Here is a 14577-nt window from a genome sequence, read left to right as displayed (position 1 = left end):
GTTTTTTTCAGTATTTCATTTTAGTACCGTATTTTTCGGCGGAAGAGCCGTGGCGCTATCGAAAAAAAGTTTTTTTTCCCTACAAGCGGCGCTTCCGACGAAATATTTTTTGTAGCAAAAAGATTTGTCAAGCAAAGTTATTTAAGATGAAATAATTTTCAGAGAGAAAGACTATTAAAAAAAATAATAAAGAAGTCGACGAAATATTCGCCCGTATCGCGATCTGCTGCAGAACATCGCCAATTCTTAGCAAACTTTCGGCAGCAGCCTGTAAGAAAATAAATAAACGAAGTAATAATTTTAAAAAAACATCGCATAAGGAGAAAATTTAAAAGGTATGCATCTTGTATCCACCCCCAGCTTAAGGAAAAATCGCAAGCTAGAAATCTATTTAGCGCCTTGGCAATTGTAATTTAAGCAAACAGAAAAGGAAGAATAGGACCCTAAATCCGACACTCACGGGACTGACGAAATGCCGAACTTCGGATCTCTTTCGGAAATTCCAATATAGCCCCCAAATATTACTATAATTCAATTCCACTGTTAATTTCAGAAAAACCAATAAATTTAGTCAAATTTCGATCGTAGATTATGATGGTGTGAAATTAAAACTGGCCCATCTTAAGAGAAATTTTACTAATCAAAATAATAATCTATATAATATAATCAAGAAGAAATAATCAGAATCCTATGAAGAAGAAATAATCGTTTCTTCTTTGGAGCGAGATCATAGTTCTCGCTTTTTCTTTTAGATAACATTTTGTTTTAACAAAAGACGCTTACCTCGCAAGAACAAAAAAAAAAAGCTAACAGGGAACTACAAAAAAAATTTTTTTTAACAATTAATGCTAAGAAACTAACAATGAATAACAAAAAACAAGCTAAACACTAATAACCATTAAAAAAAAAAAAAAAAAAAAAACAAGCAAGCAACAATTAACAAGAAAAAATAAAAAGTGGCAAAGTAAAAAAATTTTATGAATCGAATAAAAAACCGCAAAAGGGATAAATTCATTTTATTGCCCATGTGGTAGTTTCAATGTCAACTGGGTGTGGCCAATTTATGGTCAAACAGAGGAGGGAAATTTGGGGGCAAATCAGTAAAGCACAAGCACAGCTGTCAAGATTGATTGATCAGTTTTTTCCAACTTCCATTTCTTTATTTTGTTCATTGGAAATTCAGGCGTTTTTACTTCTCACTTTATTTTAAACTGCTTTAGAAACAGATGTTTCCTTTGATACAGATTTATTAATTTTTTTTTCAAGTTTCTTTTATTTTTAAAAGATAAAATAAAGTAAGTTACTTCAACAGAATAAAATTCCAAATAAAAAGAATATAGCTGATTTTTTTTGTCTTATCAATATAAATTTCTTAAAAGAAAAAACGAAAAAGATTAGATCAGATTAAGTGCCGAATTTTGAAATGCTGGATTAGGGGTCCCATACCCTTTTCTTTTCCCCAACCCCTTTAAAATATAACTGATTGATTCCTCCTAAACAGCTCCTATAGAAATGACACGTGGAGGAGGTGGAGTGCACCACTCTTTCAAACATTTTCTTCTCTCTTCCTAAGTTGAGTCACATTGGGTTATTTCCATTGAAGGAGAAGGCATTCTACCCACTAAAATTCTACCCTCAAAGATTGTGAAAGTGAAACTTATTTCCCCTTCGCACATTCCTTCAGAATTTTTTTGGGGCCTGCTTAGTTATTTCTTATTCTTGTTTTTATTAGTTATTTCGTTATTATTAGCTGTTTCGTTATTATGTATTAGTTTCTTCTCAAATTCTTAAGGGTAATAAATTTTAAAATCTTTCTTTTAATAAATTTTTAATTTATTTTTCTTATTACGTTGTTTTACGGATTTCTGTAATCAGTTCAGCCTTAATTCAGCTACTGAACATATAAATATTTTTTTTGCTGTTCTTCTGTTTTTTGGCGCGGTGCCAACTGGTAAGAACAACTTTATTTTATATAGTTTTGTTGTTTTCTTTTTCTTTTTGCTGAAAGAGAAAACTTTTTTTGTTGCTTTTTTTTTTGCTGAAAAAGAAATTTTTTATTATAACTTAGAAATTAAAACTTTACTTTATGAAATGCATAAAAAAATTTAATTTTTTATCATACAGATATTCTAAATGGTAATTTAAAGGTCTCTTCTAAAAGGATGCTGACATGTGCGGCTTAGTGCCATTGCGGCTCTTACTATAATTTTTTTTTAAAAAATTTCATTTTTATCGAGGTGTGGCGCTTGCGACGAAGCGGCGCTTTCGCCGAAAAATACGGTAATTATTTTTCAATTAAATGTTAAAAAAGGTCATTACAGAATTTTCAACAACAGAATTAAGATTCTTATGTTTCAAACCAGATTCTTTAAATTAAGAAGGTGAATTATGCATCCCAGTAAATGTACAATTCTCCAGAGCAGGAATAAAACACCGTGCCAGTAGATTTATGTAGGTAAAATTGTAACCAAACTTTAAACATGTATACAAAAAATATTCATTTCTTTTTTTTTTATTAGCTAAAGAAGAAAATTAGATTAATTCAAAGTATCAAATTACATTGTTTCTTTTACTTGGTGTAGCTTTATTTGCACCAATGAAAAACCTTGATTGTTCAAATATAACTTTTTCTGCTTTGTCCATTTACCATTTAAATTCATAATAGTGGAATAATTATGAATTATAATGATGATAAAGGGAAAGAGAATTTTTATTTGAAATAGAGACCTGCTTTTAGTAAAAAGATGCCCAGAAATCTTGGGTTTTAAGGACTCATCTTTCTAAAGCCTAGCGGACTCACTGAAACAGCTGATAAAATGCATTAAAAAATTAATTTAATTATCTTTATAACGATCATTTCTAAATTTTAAACATATTGAATAATTAAATTTAAAGAAAGAGAGTATGTTTTCTAAAAATAAAATTTAGCTTTTGAAAGACTGAGAAAAAAAATGTAGCAAGTTAAATCACAAAATTATTATATAAAAGAGTAAAACATTCACTCCATATAAAACAAATACTGGTAGATACTGTTCTTTTTGTATATAAACGACAAACATCATTGCTAATGGGAATAATAAATTGTTTTTTCAATTTGTTTTGATTAAGTAAGCTAAAAAGAAAAAAATTCATAATATATAACCTCTATAATATATTTACTTCATAAAAATAAGATAAATACAGTGAAACATTTATAAAGCAGGGACTGAGAAAAATACTCGTTAGGGAGTGGGAGACTCTAATTGAGAAACTCAATACTGTAAACAGTTCTAGATAAATAAAATGATAGTAAAATAAATTTAAACTAACAAAAAAAAAAGCTATAATTTTTAAAATTCAAAGAAAACTGTGCACAAATGTAATACTACCAACAGAAATCAAATTCTAAGCACTAAGCATTACATTGATCCAATAGAGAAAAAAAGATCTAACTGTAGTTCGTTTTAAATAAGTTTGGTTCATCAGATATTTGCGACACATTTTCAATTCAAGTTTGAAACAAAATTTTATTTTTATTTAAAAGATCCAAGTGTCTTAGTTATTCAGCGCAAATTAAGATCCATGTAATGATTTTAACAGTATCGTAACTAAGATATTTTCTTTGGACTATTGCACAAGAAGAGTTCAGAAACAGCAGCAGCAAAATGAAAACTTTTTCCTCCTATAATTTGACATTTAAGTTAGTAACATGATATCTGAAATCATGTTTTTTACACCAAATAACTATAGTAAAGTATTGTTGGACATTTTAAGATCAATGTGAGCAATAATTAGTCAAAATCCAGAAATGTTGTCTCTTCAATATCCTTCTTTACATCACCACACAAAAATTTTCCCTTTTTTTAAAAACCTTACACCTATGTAAAATTTGTGTTAAAATGCAAAGAAACCACTTTGAAAGGGCTTATAAGAGTTTTTTCACATGCAAATTGTAGTTCAGGCACAGTAAAGAAAGTGACGAATCATTGGGAGGGTATATAATGGTTTATTCTAATTGGGCTTACGGAAATTTTGAAAATTGTCTATAATGGAAGGTGTCTGACCTGGAGAAGTGCCTGCAGAATGAGGTTTCACTGTTGTATGTGTAATGACAATCAGAAAAATGAATGCACTGAAGTCAGAGAATAAGAGAAGGTTACAAACATAATAAAAAGTAAGGCCGGGATAGTTTGGTTGGTAGGGCACTGGGCCCATATCGAAGAGATCGTTGGTCCGATCCCCGCCGGCAGTAGTCTCCACGTGTAGTAAAAGGTGAATGATGCATGTTAAATATGTCGGGTCACAAAGTCCTCCATGTTCCGATAAGAAATCAATACATCTGGGGGTACTGATCCAGGAGCTCCCTTGTTTTCTGTATTGGGATCAAAATTACAAGGATACGGAGTTGAACATACTTAGTCGTAAGCCCAGAATTGGGTTGGCTGTTCAATGACGATTATATTATAAAATAAAAAAATAATAAAGAGAGTAACTCACTGGGGTTTTCTTCGTAACTACTATTCTTAGAGGAACAGATGGTGGTGGTATTGTAGGCACAGAATTTGAAGATGAAAATGATATAGGTGTATGAGGGGATGATGGCATTGTAGACCTCTTTGTCATACTTTTCTAAATAAAAAGGAGTTCTTTTTTAAAAAAAATATTTATTATTTTCAATAAGAGCACTCCTTTAACATACATACATAAACACAGAAAATTTATAATTATAAAAGAGAAATGAACAGTTACTACTACAATACTCACAGGACTATTTCTACAAGCTAAGGATGTTAGAAACAATGAAGACGGCTGAGAAAAAATATTCTTATCCTTCATTTCTTTTTGAAGAACTGCAGCTGTTTCAGTAAAACCTATCATTAAATGAAAGTTCAAAATGATAAGCAATGTGAAACACGGCAATAATATAAAACAAAATTATGTAAATTAGTGAGCTGATAAAGAATCTTTATTTAGAAGACACTAAAGGTAAATAATTTTGAGAAGTGTAGCTATGTACATTTTCTACTCATAACATATTAACTAAATTGAAATTAATTCTGACAATTTTAACTGAAGTAGTCTATCATTGATTTGTCTCAGTTAAAGGTGTTTAATATAGGCTTATCTGGTATTTCCCTCTGTCTTAAAGGTAATTTATGTTAAGAGCAATGCTTAATGCATAACACTCATCAGGTAAAGTATATAAATTTCATCGATTTTTTACAAATTTTTTTCACAAGAAAAAATATTCCATATCTCCTTAGAAATTTATTAACCACACATTTTCACTAAGTTGTAAATAAAAAACTTATAACTAGAAAAATAAAGAAAGGTTCTAAGGGCGAACAAAATACAAAAGTACCTCATTATAGAATTCACAGAAAAATTTCATCGATCAAAACTTATTCAAACATTGAATGAGCTTGACATAATTTTAGCAAACTCTAAACCAGGTTTGCAAAAAAAAATTTACAAATTGCTTTTTTTGTGTGTGTATTTAAAACAAAAGATTTGATAATATTTTAAGCCTCAAACACCATTAAAAAGTATTATAGGGAAATATATTTCAACTACGGTACAAAGTCTCATCTCTGGACGTCTATTTACCAGAAATATCAATTTTCTACACAATATTTTACAAAACAACTAAAATAAGCAAATCTCTTTTCCGTTTTCAAAAAAAATTTTCCTAATGTTTGTGATCTGTTAAAAAAGATATTAATTTATTTTACATCTTACTGCTTTCTGATATCTAAATACTTATTCTGCTTTGTTAAGCCCTCTAAAACAGTTGTTGAAATGACGAGAGCATTTAAAGAAAAACTAACTTTGGCTAGAACAATATACTAAGCTTAATGAAGCTGAATATTAATAGAGAACACATATTTTAAAGAACACCAAAAGGCAGGATTTGTTTTCCTTGAAATTATAAATGTTTTTATTAAAAAAATTTATTAAATTATGTTACTTCTTACATACTATTATTTTTTAACTAAATTAAATTTACTTTTAAAATTTGAGCCCTTTTTTATGTTATTTTTATCTGATTATCTGCCCAGTTAATTCTTCGGATGCATCTACTGTAGATTTTTCTTTGGAAGATATCTCGCTGGATGAGGTACAGAATGCCCCGAGGGCCACAAAACCAAAGAAGGCTGCAGGGAGAGATGGAATCGTGGCAGAGATGCTTAAGGCAGATTTTGAAACCGATTCAAGACAGTTGCAAAAGCTCTTCAATGAAATCTGGAGGAATGAAAGAATACCAGAACAATGGAAAGAAGCAGTAATAGTGAAAATTCCCAAGAAAGGCGAACTAACAAAATGCGAAAATTGGAGGGGCATTAGCCTACTTTCCATACCGGGAAAAATATTTGGAAGGATAATTTTGAATAGACTAAAACATGAAATTTATGGAATTTTAAGAGAAGAACAAGCAGGTCTTCGCAGTGGAAATGGAACAATGCAGCAAATCTTCACACTTAGAAATATCATTGAGCAAAGCTTAGAATTTAACACCTCTTTATATTTAAACTTTATTGATTTCAGTAAAGCCTTTGATTCAGTTAAGAGAGAGAAATTATGAGAAATTTTATCACTTTATAATATACCAGAGAAATATATTAACATAATCAAAGATATGCATGATAACAGCAAAGCATGTATAGAAGTAAATGGAGAATTAACTGAATTCTTTTTGGTAAAAACTGGCGTGAGACAGGGATGTGTTTTATCAGGATTTTTATTTATACTGGTGATAGACTGGATTATGCAAAACAACTTGAAAGTTGAAAAAAGAGGAATAAGGTGGAATTTCACAACTACTTTAGAGGACCTTGGTTTTGCTGATGACATCGTACTTATTTCATCCAAATGTACAAACCTTCAGCTTAAAACAGACAAATTCAACAAATATTCAAATAGTGTAGATTTATTCATAAACAAGAAGAAAACTAAAGTAATGAGAATAAATCAAAAGAAAAATGACAAAATTAAAATCGAAAATCACGAAATAAATGACATAGAGTCATTTAGCTATTTCGGTTCTATTGTAGATAAAAAAGGGGGAAGTAGTGAAGATATTAGACAGAGAATAACCAAAGCAAGAACATGTTTTAAGGGATTACATAAATTTTGGAGAGAGTCAAATATTGAAATAAAGACAAAAATAGTTGTTAACAAAGCTATTGTTAGAGCAGTACTATTATATGGCGCATAAACCTGGAAACAGACCAAGATCGAAATACAAAAATTAGAAACCTTTCAAAACAAATGATTAAGATTTATTTTTAAAATTTTCAGGCCTTACAAAGTATCATGTCAAAATCTATTAAAGAAAGCTAAAATAAAAACAGTAGAAGATGAAATTAAAAAACGAAGATGGAGCTAGCTCGGACATATCCTTAGAATGCCCAAAGAAAAAATAACATCTGTTGCGCTTACATGGGCCCCTGATGGTAAAAGAATAAGAGGAAAACCCAGACTTACCATCCAGCGCATGTTTTTGGGCGAATTAAAAGAATGTAGAATATCTGGCTGAGAGGAAGCAAGATCTATTGCTAGAGACAGGAGGCGTAAGAGGGATATGCTAGAGGCCTTAAGTGCCCAAAGGCATGTAGAGGATAAGTAAGTAAGTAAGTAAGTAATTCTTCGGACCAAATGAGAAATAAAAGAGAAAAACTTGCTTTTATTCAGACAAAGAGCTCACATTATCATCTGCTCATTTCGATTTTTTTTAAACCTATAAGAAAATGTTGTTGTATGAAATTGACATTAATTATTGTCAGTTTATTATTTTTTTTTAATTGAAAAATGCATGTTATGTTTGCTTCCCTTAAAGAGCAATTATCAAAAAAAAATTATTTTCCGGACTAGTTGAAATCCCGATCATTCTGGATAATAAGTTATCAATGGGCAAATGTGTGTTGTGTCCTTCTAAAATTGTTTTAATGAATAAATTTATAATTCTTACTATACACAATTATTAATATTATTATAAATATAAAAAAAAAAATTTGAATTTATCATTAATGTTTTTTTTTTTTTTAATGAACTATGCTCATTGGTATGCAATCATTAAAATCCATACCTTATAGACAAACTTTAAATAGGGTAAGCCTATCTGTCCCTGTAAACACAATTGTTGTAAATTTGTTTCTTTTTACAATCGGTTTTTAGAAGGTAAATTATGGTAGTTTTGTAAATACCAATTTCTCTTCAGCAGTTAGTTTTTCTCAACGCATTATTTAAAAGGTGACAAAGTTTTGCTACTCCTTTTAAAAACATGACGTCTTAAAAAATAAAATGAAAGAAAATAATAAAAAAGTATTTATCTTTTTCTAAACTTTCTAAACTTGGATACTGGGCTGAGTTAGCCGGGTTGGTAGGGCACTCAGGGCTTCAAGTGGCAAAACATGGTTTTGGAGCATCTTTGGAGCAACAAAAAAGCAATTTTGGAGCAGCAAAACAAAGATTTGGAGCATAGTTAATAAATAGAATTAAAACAAGAATTTAATAACAAGAATTTTTAATTTTGTTCATTAATAAAATATCGTATTTTTTACACTTTTTTGAAGGTCCCTGCATTAACAAATTAAGTTTCTTTTTGGTACCTTCCAATGTTGTTAAATATTCTGCTATCCTCGACTTAGCCTCAGATAAGAGGATCTGTCCGCTTTCTATAACCGATATATCTTTATTATTTTACCCATCTTTAATATTTTTTTCAGCTGCGGCCAAGAAATCCCGAGAAGCCTTCAATTTTTCTTACAAATCAATTTCAGCAGCTTTCAATCTTGCTTTCCACAGTCTCAGTGTTTTTCGCTTTTTTCTTTCTTCTTTTCTCAACCTCTAATCTAGCAGAATAATTTTTAAATGCTACACGAACCACTTTAATCATATCTTTGTCAACTTTAAAGTTATTTAAACCCCTATTTTGTTGATATATGACACAACTTCTCTCAAACCATTCACACTATGCAAATTTAAACTTGCCTTATTGTCAAATAGCTTTTTGTTCACACTTCAACCTCTTTCAATATCGGCATTCCCATGTGGTACGCACAAAAGAGTTATGTTATAAGAGGATATTTGATATTTCCCAAAATTATCTTTCTTCACAAAATAGTTTTTCCAAAACACATCAATCTGTGCATATTCATTTGAGTCAGAAGAATAACTTTCTGGTTCCCCATGTAACCTTGTCCCTTTATCTAGTAACAAAGATGCCTCTCCAGGCTTTATAATGGATGGGGTTACTATTGCCAGATATCTTATTAACTTAATAGAAGTTTCTTCCAGTCTCATTACAGGATGCAACACTTTAAGATGGTACAGTAACCTATTTTTAAGAGGCAATACTTTTAATAAATTTTTTGCGCATGCCAAGTAAAAAGACCTTGCACCTAAATACATAATTTTTTTCTGAAGAAGATAAGGATGTCATCTCCTTTGTGGTATCTAGTCCAACATCTATTAAATTTTAATTTTGCCAAATTTCTGTGTTTTCTACATCCAATGATTTTAAGTCCTTTCCTGACAAACATGAAAAGCAGAACTCTTCAAAAAACGCCCTAACAATGCTTTAACTAGGAACACCATTTCATCATACAGCAAGTGAATCAATGGTGTTTCAGTTTTTAAAAGACCTAAAAATTTATTTAATATTGCCGAAATATTTCTTTTAAAAAAAAGAGCTTTTCGCAAAAGAAATTTAAATAAATTCAATAGTGAATGGCTCATACTATTTTTTAAATTAATAATTACTTTATTTAATTCTGTAAAAGGTAATTCAAAACTGTAATTAATTTAACTATTATTTAAGGTCATCGAGTGTAATTTTCTTAAAATTTAAATAAATGTTACTTGTAATAGCATATTCAACAAAACATTAACAAGATTAATATTGATTATACTAAATTTATAAAAATATGTAAAGAATTAAGCAAATTAAGAAAACTTTAATAAATTTATATTACAAATGTAAATTAGTCAATGGCCCCAAATAATTTTTTATTAAAATTGGTTACTTATAAAGTATTTCATTAATTTAATTATTAAAAAAAATTAAATAATGTTTAAATGCAAATACAATGAGTATTGAAGCTAAAAAAAATTTGTCAGAAGTAAATTATTATATTGTCTCTACACTCATAATATTTAACAAATCTGTGACAATTAAAATTTTTTACATCAATTGTTTTAAATCAAATCATTAAAAGATGAATTGAAGTATTTTTGAATGAAAAATCTTAAAAACATAAGATTTTTTGCTGCATTTAAAATATTGAAACCCCCTCTCTTCATACTTATTTAAAATCTTGCCTCTAAATATTATTAAGTTATTTCCTAAAACAAAATAAGAGCACTGAAAATTTTGAAGGTAATAAATACAACAATAAAATGCAATAAGTAAAAAAAATAATATTAGTAAAAAAAGTTATAAAGTAAAACAATTGTTTAAAAACAATATGCAATTAGTGGATGGTCCCTCAGATAAAAAATTTACGTTATGAAACTCAATTAATTCTTATCTTTATTAAATGAAATGAATAAAAGGGAGATGGAAAGTTTGAAGTTATGAAGCTTTGTAATTCTTGACTGTTCTGAGGATCAACTTGAAAATATGTACTTAGTGGATGGTCCCCTAGTTAATTTAAAGATCATGGTACTAATCTATAAATAGAATAGCGCAAGAAAGCCATTAGCTTGCCATTGACGAAGACGATGGCACTTCAATAACGATGAAATCAACAAGAGAAAAAAAAATTTCTTATGCTATTAAAATTTGGCAATGTTTAATTGGTCCCTGAATATTTTTTGGTGCAGATTCGGCGCAAATTTAACATAAAATGCCGTTTCTGCGCAGTAATGCGCAAATATACCGGTTTGGCGCAAAATGAGCAGCACTTGAAGCCCTGGGCACTAGGCCCATGTCCAAGAGGTCATGGATTCGATTCCCGCTGACTGAAGACTCTCCATGTAGTATATGGCGACTGAGGCACACTAAATCTGTTAAGGCTCTAAGTCCTTCATGTTCCCGTAACAAATTACACCTCTGGGGGTACTGATCCAGGAGTTTCCCTGTCTTCTGGATTGGTTCAAAATTTCAAGGCTACGAGGTTGAAAATTAGTAGTTGTAAAACCCAAAATTGGGTCCGCTGTTCAACGACGGTTATAAAATATTTTTAAAAAAACTAGGATACTATTATATTTAGAATCTGGAATGAAAATTTGTAAATTAAAAAAAAGATATTGCCTGAAAGTAAAATGACAGATTCGTACACCCCGAGAATTGTATTATTCTCAGGAAACGCAATTTTACCCAAAGACCGGGAATTAGTTATTGCCAGAGAATTCGACACTCGATCAAACTGCTGGATTTCACTCTTCCAGTTTTCATAATATCGTAATTTGTGCAGCAGGGAATTAAAAAAAAATTTAAGAGTTTTCTCTGAAAAAATCATTATAAGGTGAATCTACAAGATTCTTCTACTATTCTTAATCATTTCTGAGTGTTGTTAATTGGATGTCTGAGTAAAGGAACTTGAAACTTCTGTCTCAAGAGTATTGACACTTAAGATTTTTTTAAAATCCACATTAGTTATCCTTGATTTATTATGACACATTGTTTTATTATTTTGGATAATACATTATTATTGTGATTAATTATTACGACCAAAATGTCTTATTTATCATCTGTTATATTTATCTATTTGACATCGATTAACAAAGTAATATATTTTTCAACTGAATAAATTCTGATTCTTTAGAAGTGAGGCATCATTTGCAAGTTTTGCTTGATGTGGAATCACAATCAATTTGCTTTGGTTAAAAATAACCTGCTTTTATAAAAAATAAAAGAAGATTGTTTATTAATCTAAGCATACAATTATTTATTACTAATAGCAGACTATTATTTTCTGAAGCAGATTACAGCTTTCTTTTTTTTAAAGTTATACATTTCTGTTTCCACTATGTATTAAGTTTTTTTCTTTTTTTAAAAATTCATAGACAATTTTTACTCAATAAATTAGTTCTTTTGGTTCATAAATTTTAAGATTTAGTTGTTTTTTAAAATACAGTTGATCTTATAGTATCCTGACTTGTCCAGGGTTTTAATATTTATATTAGAAAACCATCCATATTACCTATGTTTCTATTTAGTAGTTTGGAAGTGTTTTTATTTTATCTAAATAATAAGTTTTCGTTTTATTTTCTCGCTTCCTTTTTTTCTTAACATTAGGTTTGAAATATATTGCTTTTCTTTAATCATTATATTAGTTAATTTGGTGACGTTAATTAATCGTAAAAAAATAAATATGTGAATTTTGTATTGTCTGTTTAAACTTGTTTTTCTTGTCTGAACTTGTAAAGGTTTTTTATTCTCTTAAATGTTATTTTTTTCTGTTTCTAAATTCAGGAGAGCCTCTATTCCTTTTTAAAATGTGTTACTTTTTTCATTGTAATTTGGATTCAATAAAACATCGATTAATAACACTTTTTGGCCGATCCGGAAAATTCAGACCTTTGGGAGAGGGATGGTCCCCGAGCATTCCGGATAATTGGTTTTTCACGGTAAAAACAAAAGTGCAACCTACAACCTTCGGCACAAAGGTAGCCTTATGTAATGTATTTTTCCTCTTTGTTCCTCAAGTATGTAAAGATGATAACAGTGATATCTCCTACTTTTTTTTATACATAACATTAATTACACATAAACACAAAATTATTTTCAACAGGAGAGAGAAAAAAAGAAGAGAATACCTTTGGCAATTAAATGTTCACATATAAGTTGCATTAGTTGTGCTTCATTGTAAACAATTTTTGTCTTAGCCACTATTTCTGATTTGTTGATATTAAGCATAGAACTTTCAGATCCAACTGATACTGGAGCACCGGTTACTTTTTCAATAAGTTCAAGACTGTATTTTACAAAATGCAGATGATCTTCACTTTTGTCTGATAAAACAGGTTCTTTCATTAAATGTAAAAGTTCACCATCCGTAATTATGCGCAGCTTACTTATAATTTGCTTCACATGAGTAGATCTAGCTAAACCACAAAGTGCCTTTAAGAAATAAATTTTTGAAGATTAAAAAACATGGAATTCTAAGAGGCAAATTTTTTTTAAAAAATTACTTTAACAATATAATGTAAGGTACAGTTCCTTCAGAATTACATTAAATTGCATAAGTTATATATTATTATGAATTACATTAAATTATACAATTTGAATAGAAACATTTTAAAAGAAATTTGAGTTGAACCAACAAAATATTTTTTAATGATGAAAAAGACCTGGTCAAGAAATAGTTTATTGTTAAAGAGGATCCTTTACAAAATTTTAATCACGAAAATGGTTCCTTCAAAAAAGAAAAAAAAAAACCTACTAATAAAGGCGCAAATTCAACATTATTTAACAAAAATTCCCTAAAAACATGGTTTCAGTGGTTTTTCTTAAAAATCAAAACCTTATTTTCACTTATTTGCAAAATTATGAATAGATTTTTCACAAATAAGGACCTTTTACAAAAAGTTTGACCAACAACTGGTTTTGGTAATTTTTTTTAAAAAAAATTCATGTCCGTATTTTAACAAATTCACAAAACTGGATGTTTCACAAAATTGAGTCAATTTCACAAATTCCCAAAATGTGATTTTTCACTACTTTATAAAAACATACCTCTCACAGAGTATGGAAAACCCCTGCTAGCCAAACCACAAAATGCTTACAATTCTTGAAGATTAAAAACATGGAATCTGAGGGACAACACCTTTCTTAGAATTACTATAACAATAAAATGTAAGGTACAGTTTCTCCAAAATTACATAAATAAGTTTATTAAGAAAAGTTCAAATTTAATACCTATTATAAATAAAAAAAGGGATTACATTTTATTTTACTGATATTTAAAAACAATTTAGAACAGTTAACATTTCAAAAGAGAGAATACTGGAATAAAAGCATATTGGACAAGAACAGTTCCTATAAGATAAAAGCAGAAATTAAGTGACCGTGAAAATATGTTTAAAGTTAAATGAAAATGGTTAAGCTTGGAAGCAGTCGTTGCTTTTAAACATGCCTCTGTAATAAAAGATGGTAAGGTTTAAATACTACCTAAATATAAAAACAAACTAAAAAAAACACAATCAGTGATCATGATAGCGAGTAGTAAAAAAATTACACTAATTTGATCGAAAAAAGATGCATACTTAACAGTGACATGTAAAATGACAGATCAAGTTTGCTCCTTCCTACATGCAGTTTGGTAACTACAGTACAGAACCCGTTATCCGGAAATCAGAAAACCAAAAAACCGGAACGAAATTCGATAAATTTTCCAAATTTTTTTTAGTTGGGTTTAGAAATAAAAAAAACGGCTTTTTGTAGCGATTCAGAAAACCGGAAAAATCAGTTATCCGGAATAGCGACGGTCCCGACCGTTCTGGATAATCTGTTCCCTACTGTACTATTTAATAAAATCACTTAAGTTAAAAAAATTGAAGAAAAAAAAACTTTTTTCTATAGAATGCAGAAAAAAATAACAAATGCAATTGAGAGAAATCATATGGGGAATGGCTTTGTCTAAATTAGAGTTT

General features: G+C 29.3%; 1 protein-coding gene across 4 annotated transcripts in view; it reads right to left on the bottom strand.

Annotated features, from left to right (window-relative positions):
- Positions 1–14577, bottom strand: part of mahj (LisH and WD40 domain-containing protein mahjong) — a 161543-nt gene that overhangs the window by 66958 nt on the left and 80008 nt on the right. For all 4 annotated transcript variants that reach the window (XM_087154784.1, XM_087154786.1, XM_087154785.1 and 1 more), the window contains 3 exons: positions 12742–13045; positions 4744–4850; positions 4477–4608 (listed from right to left, as the gene is read on the bottom strand). In XM_087154784.1, the coding sequence (XP_087010910.1) occupies positions 4477–4608; positions 4744–4850; positions 12742–13045 (543 nt within the window). The remainder of the gene's footprint in view (positions 1–4476; positions 4609–4743; positions 4851–12741; positions 13046–14577) is intronic.

This window comes from Parasteatoda tepidariorum, chromosome 11 (assembly GCF_982258835.1).
Source record: "Parasteatoda tepidariorum strain Cologne lab strain chromosome 11, Ptep-v5.0, whole genome shotgun sequence".
Classification (NCBI taxonomy): domain Eukaryota; kingdom Metazoa; phylum Arthropoda; class Arachnida; order Araneae; family Theridiidae; genus Parasteatoda; species Parasteatoda tepidariorum.
This window is presented reverse-complemented; position numbering and strand designations above follow the sequence as displayed.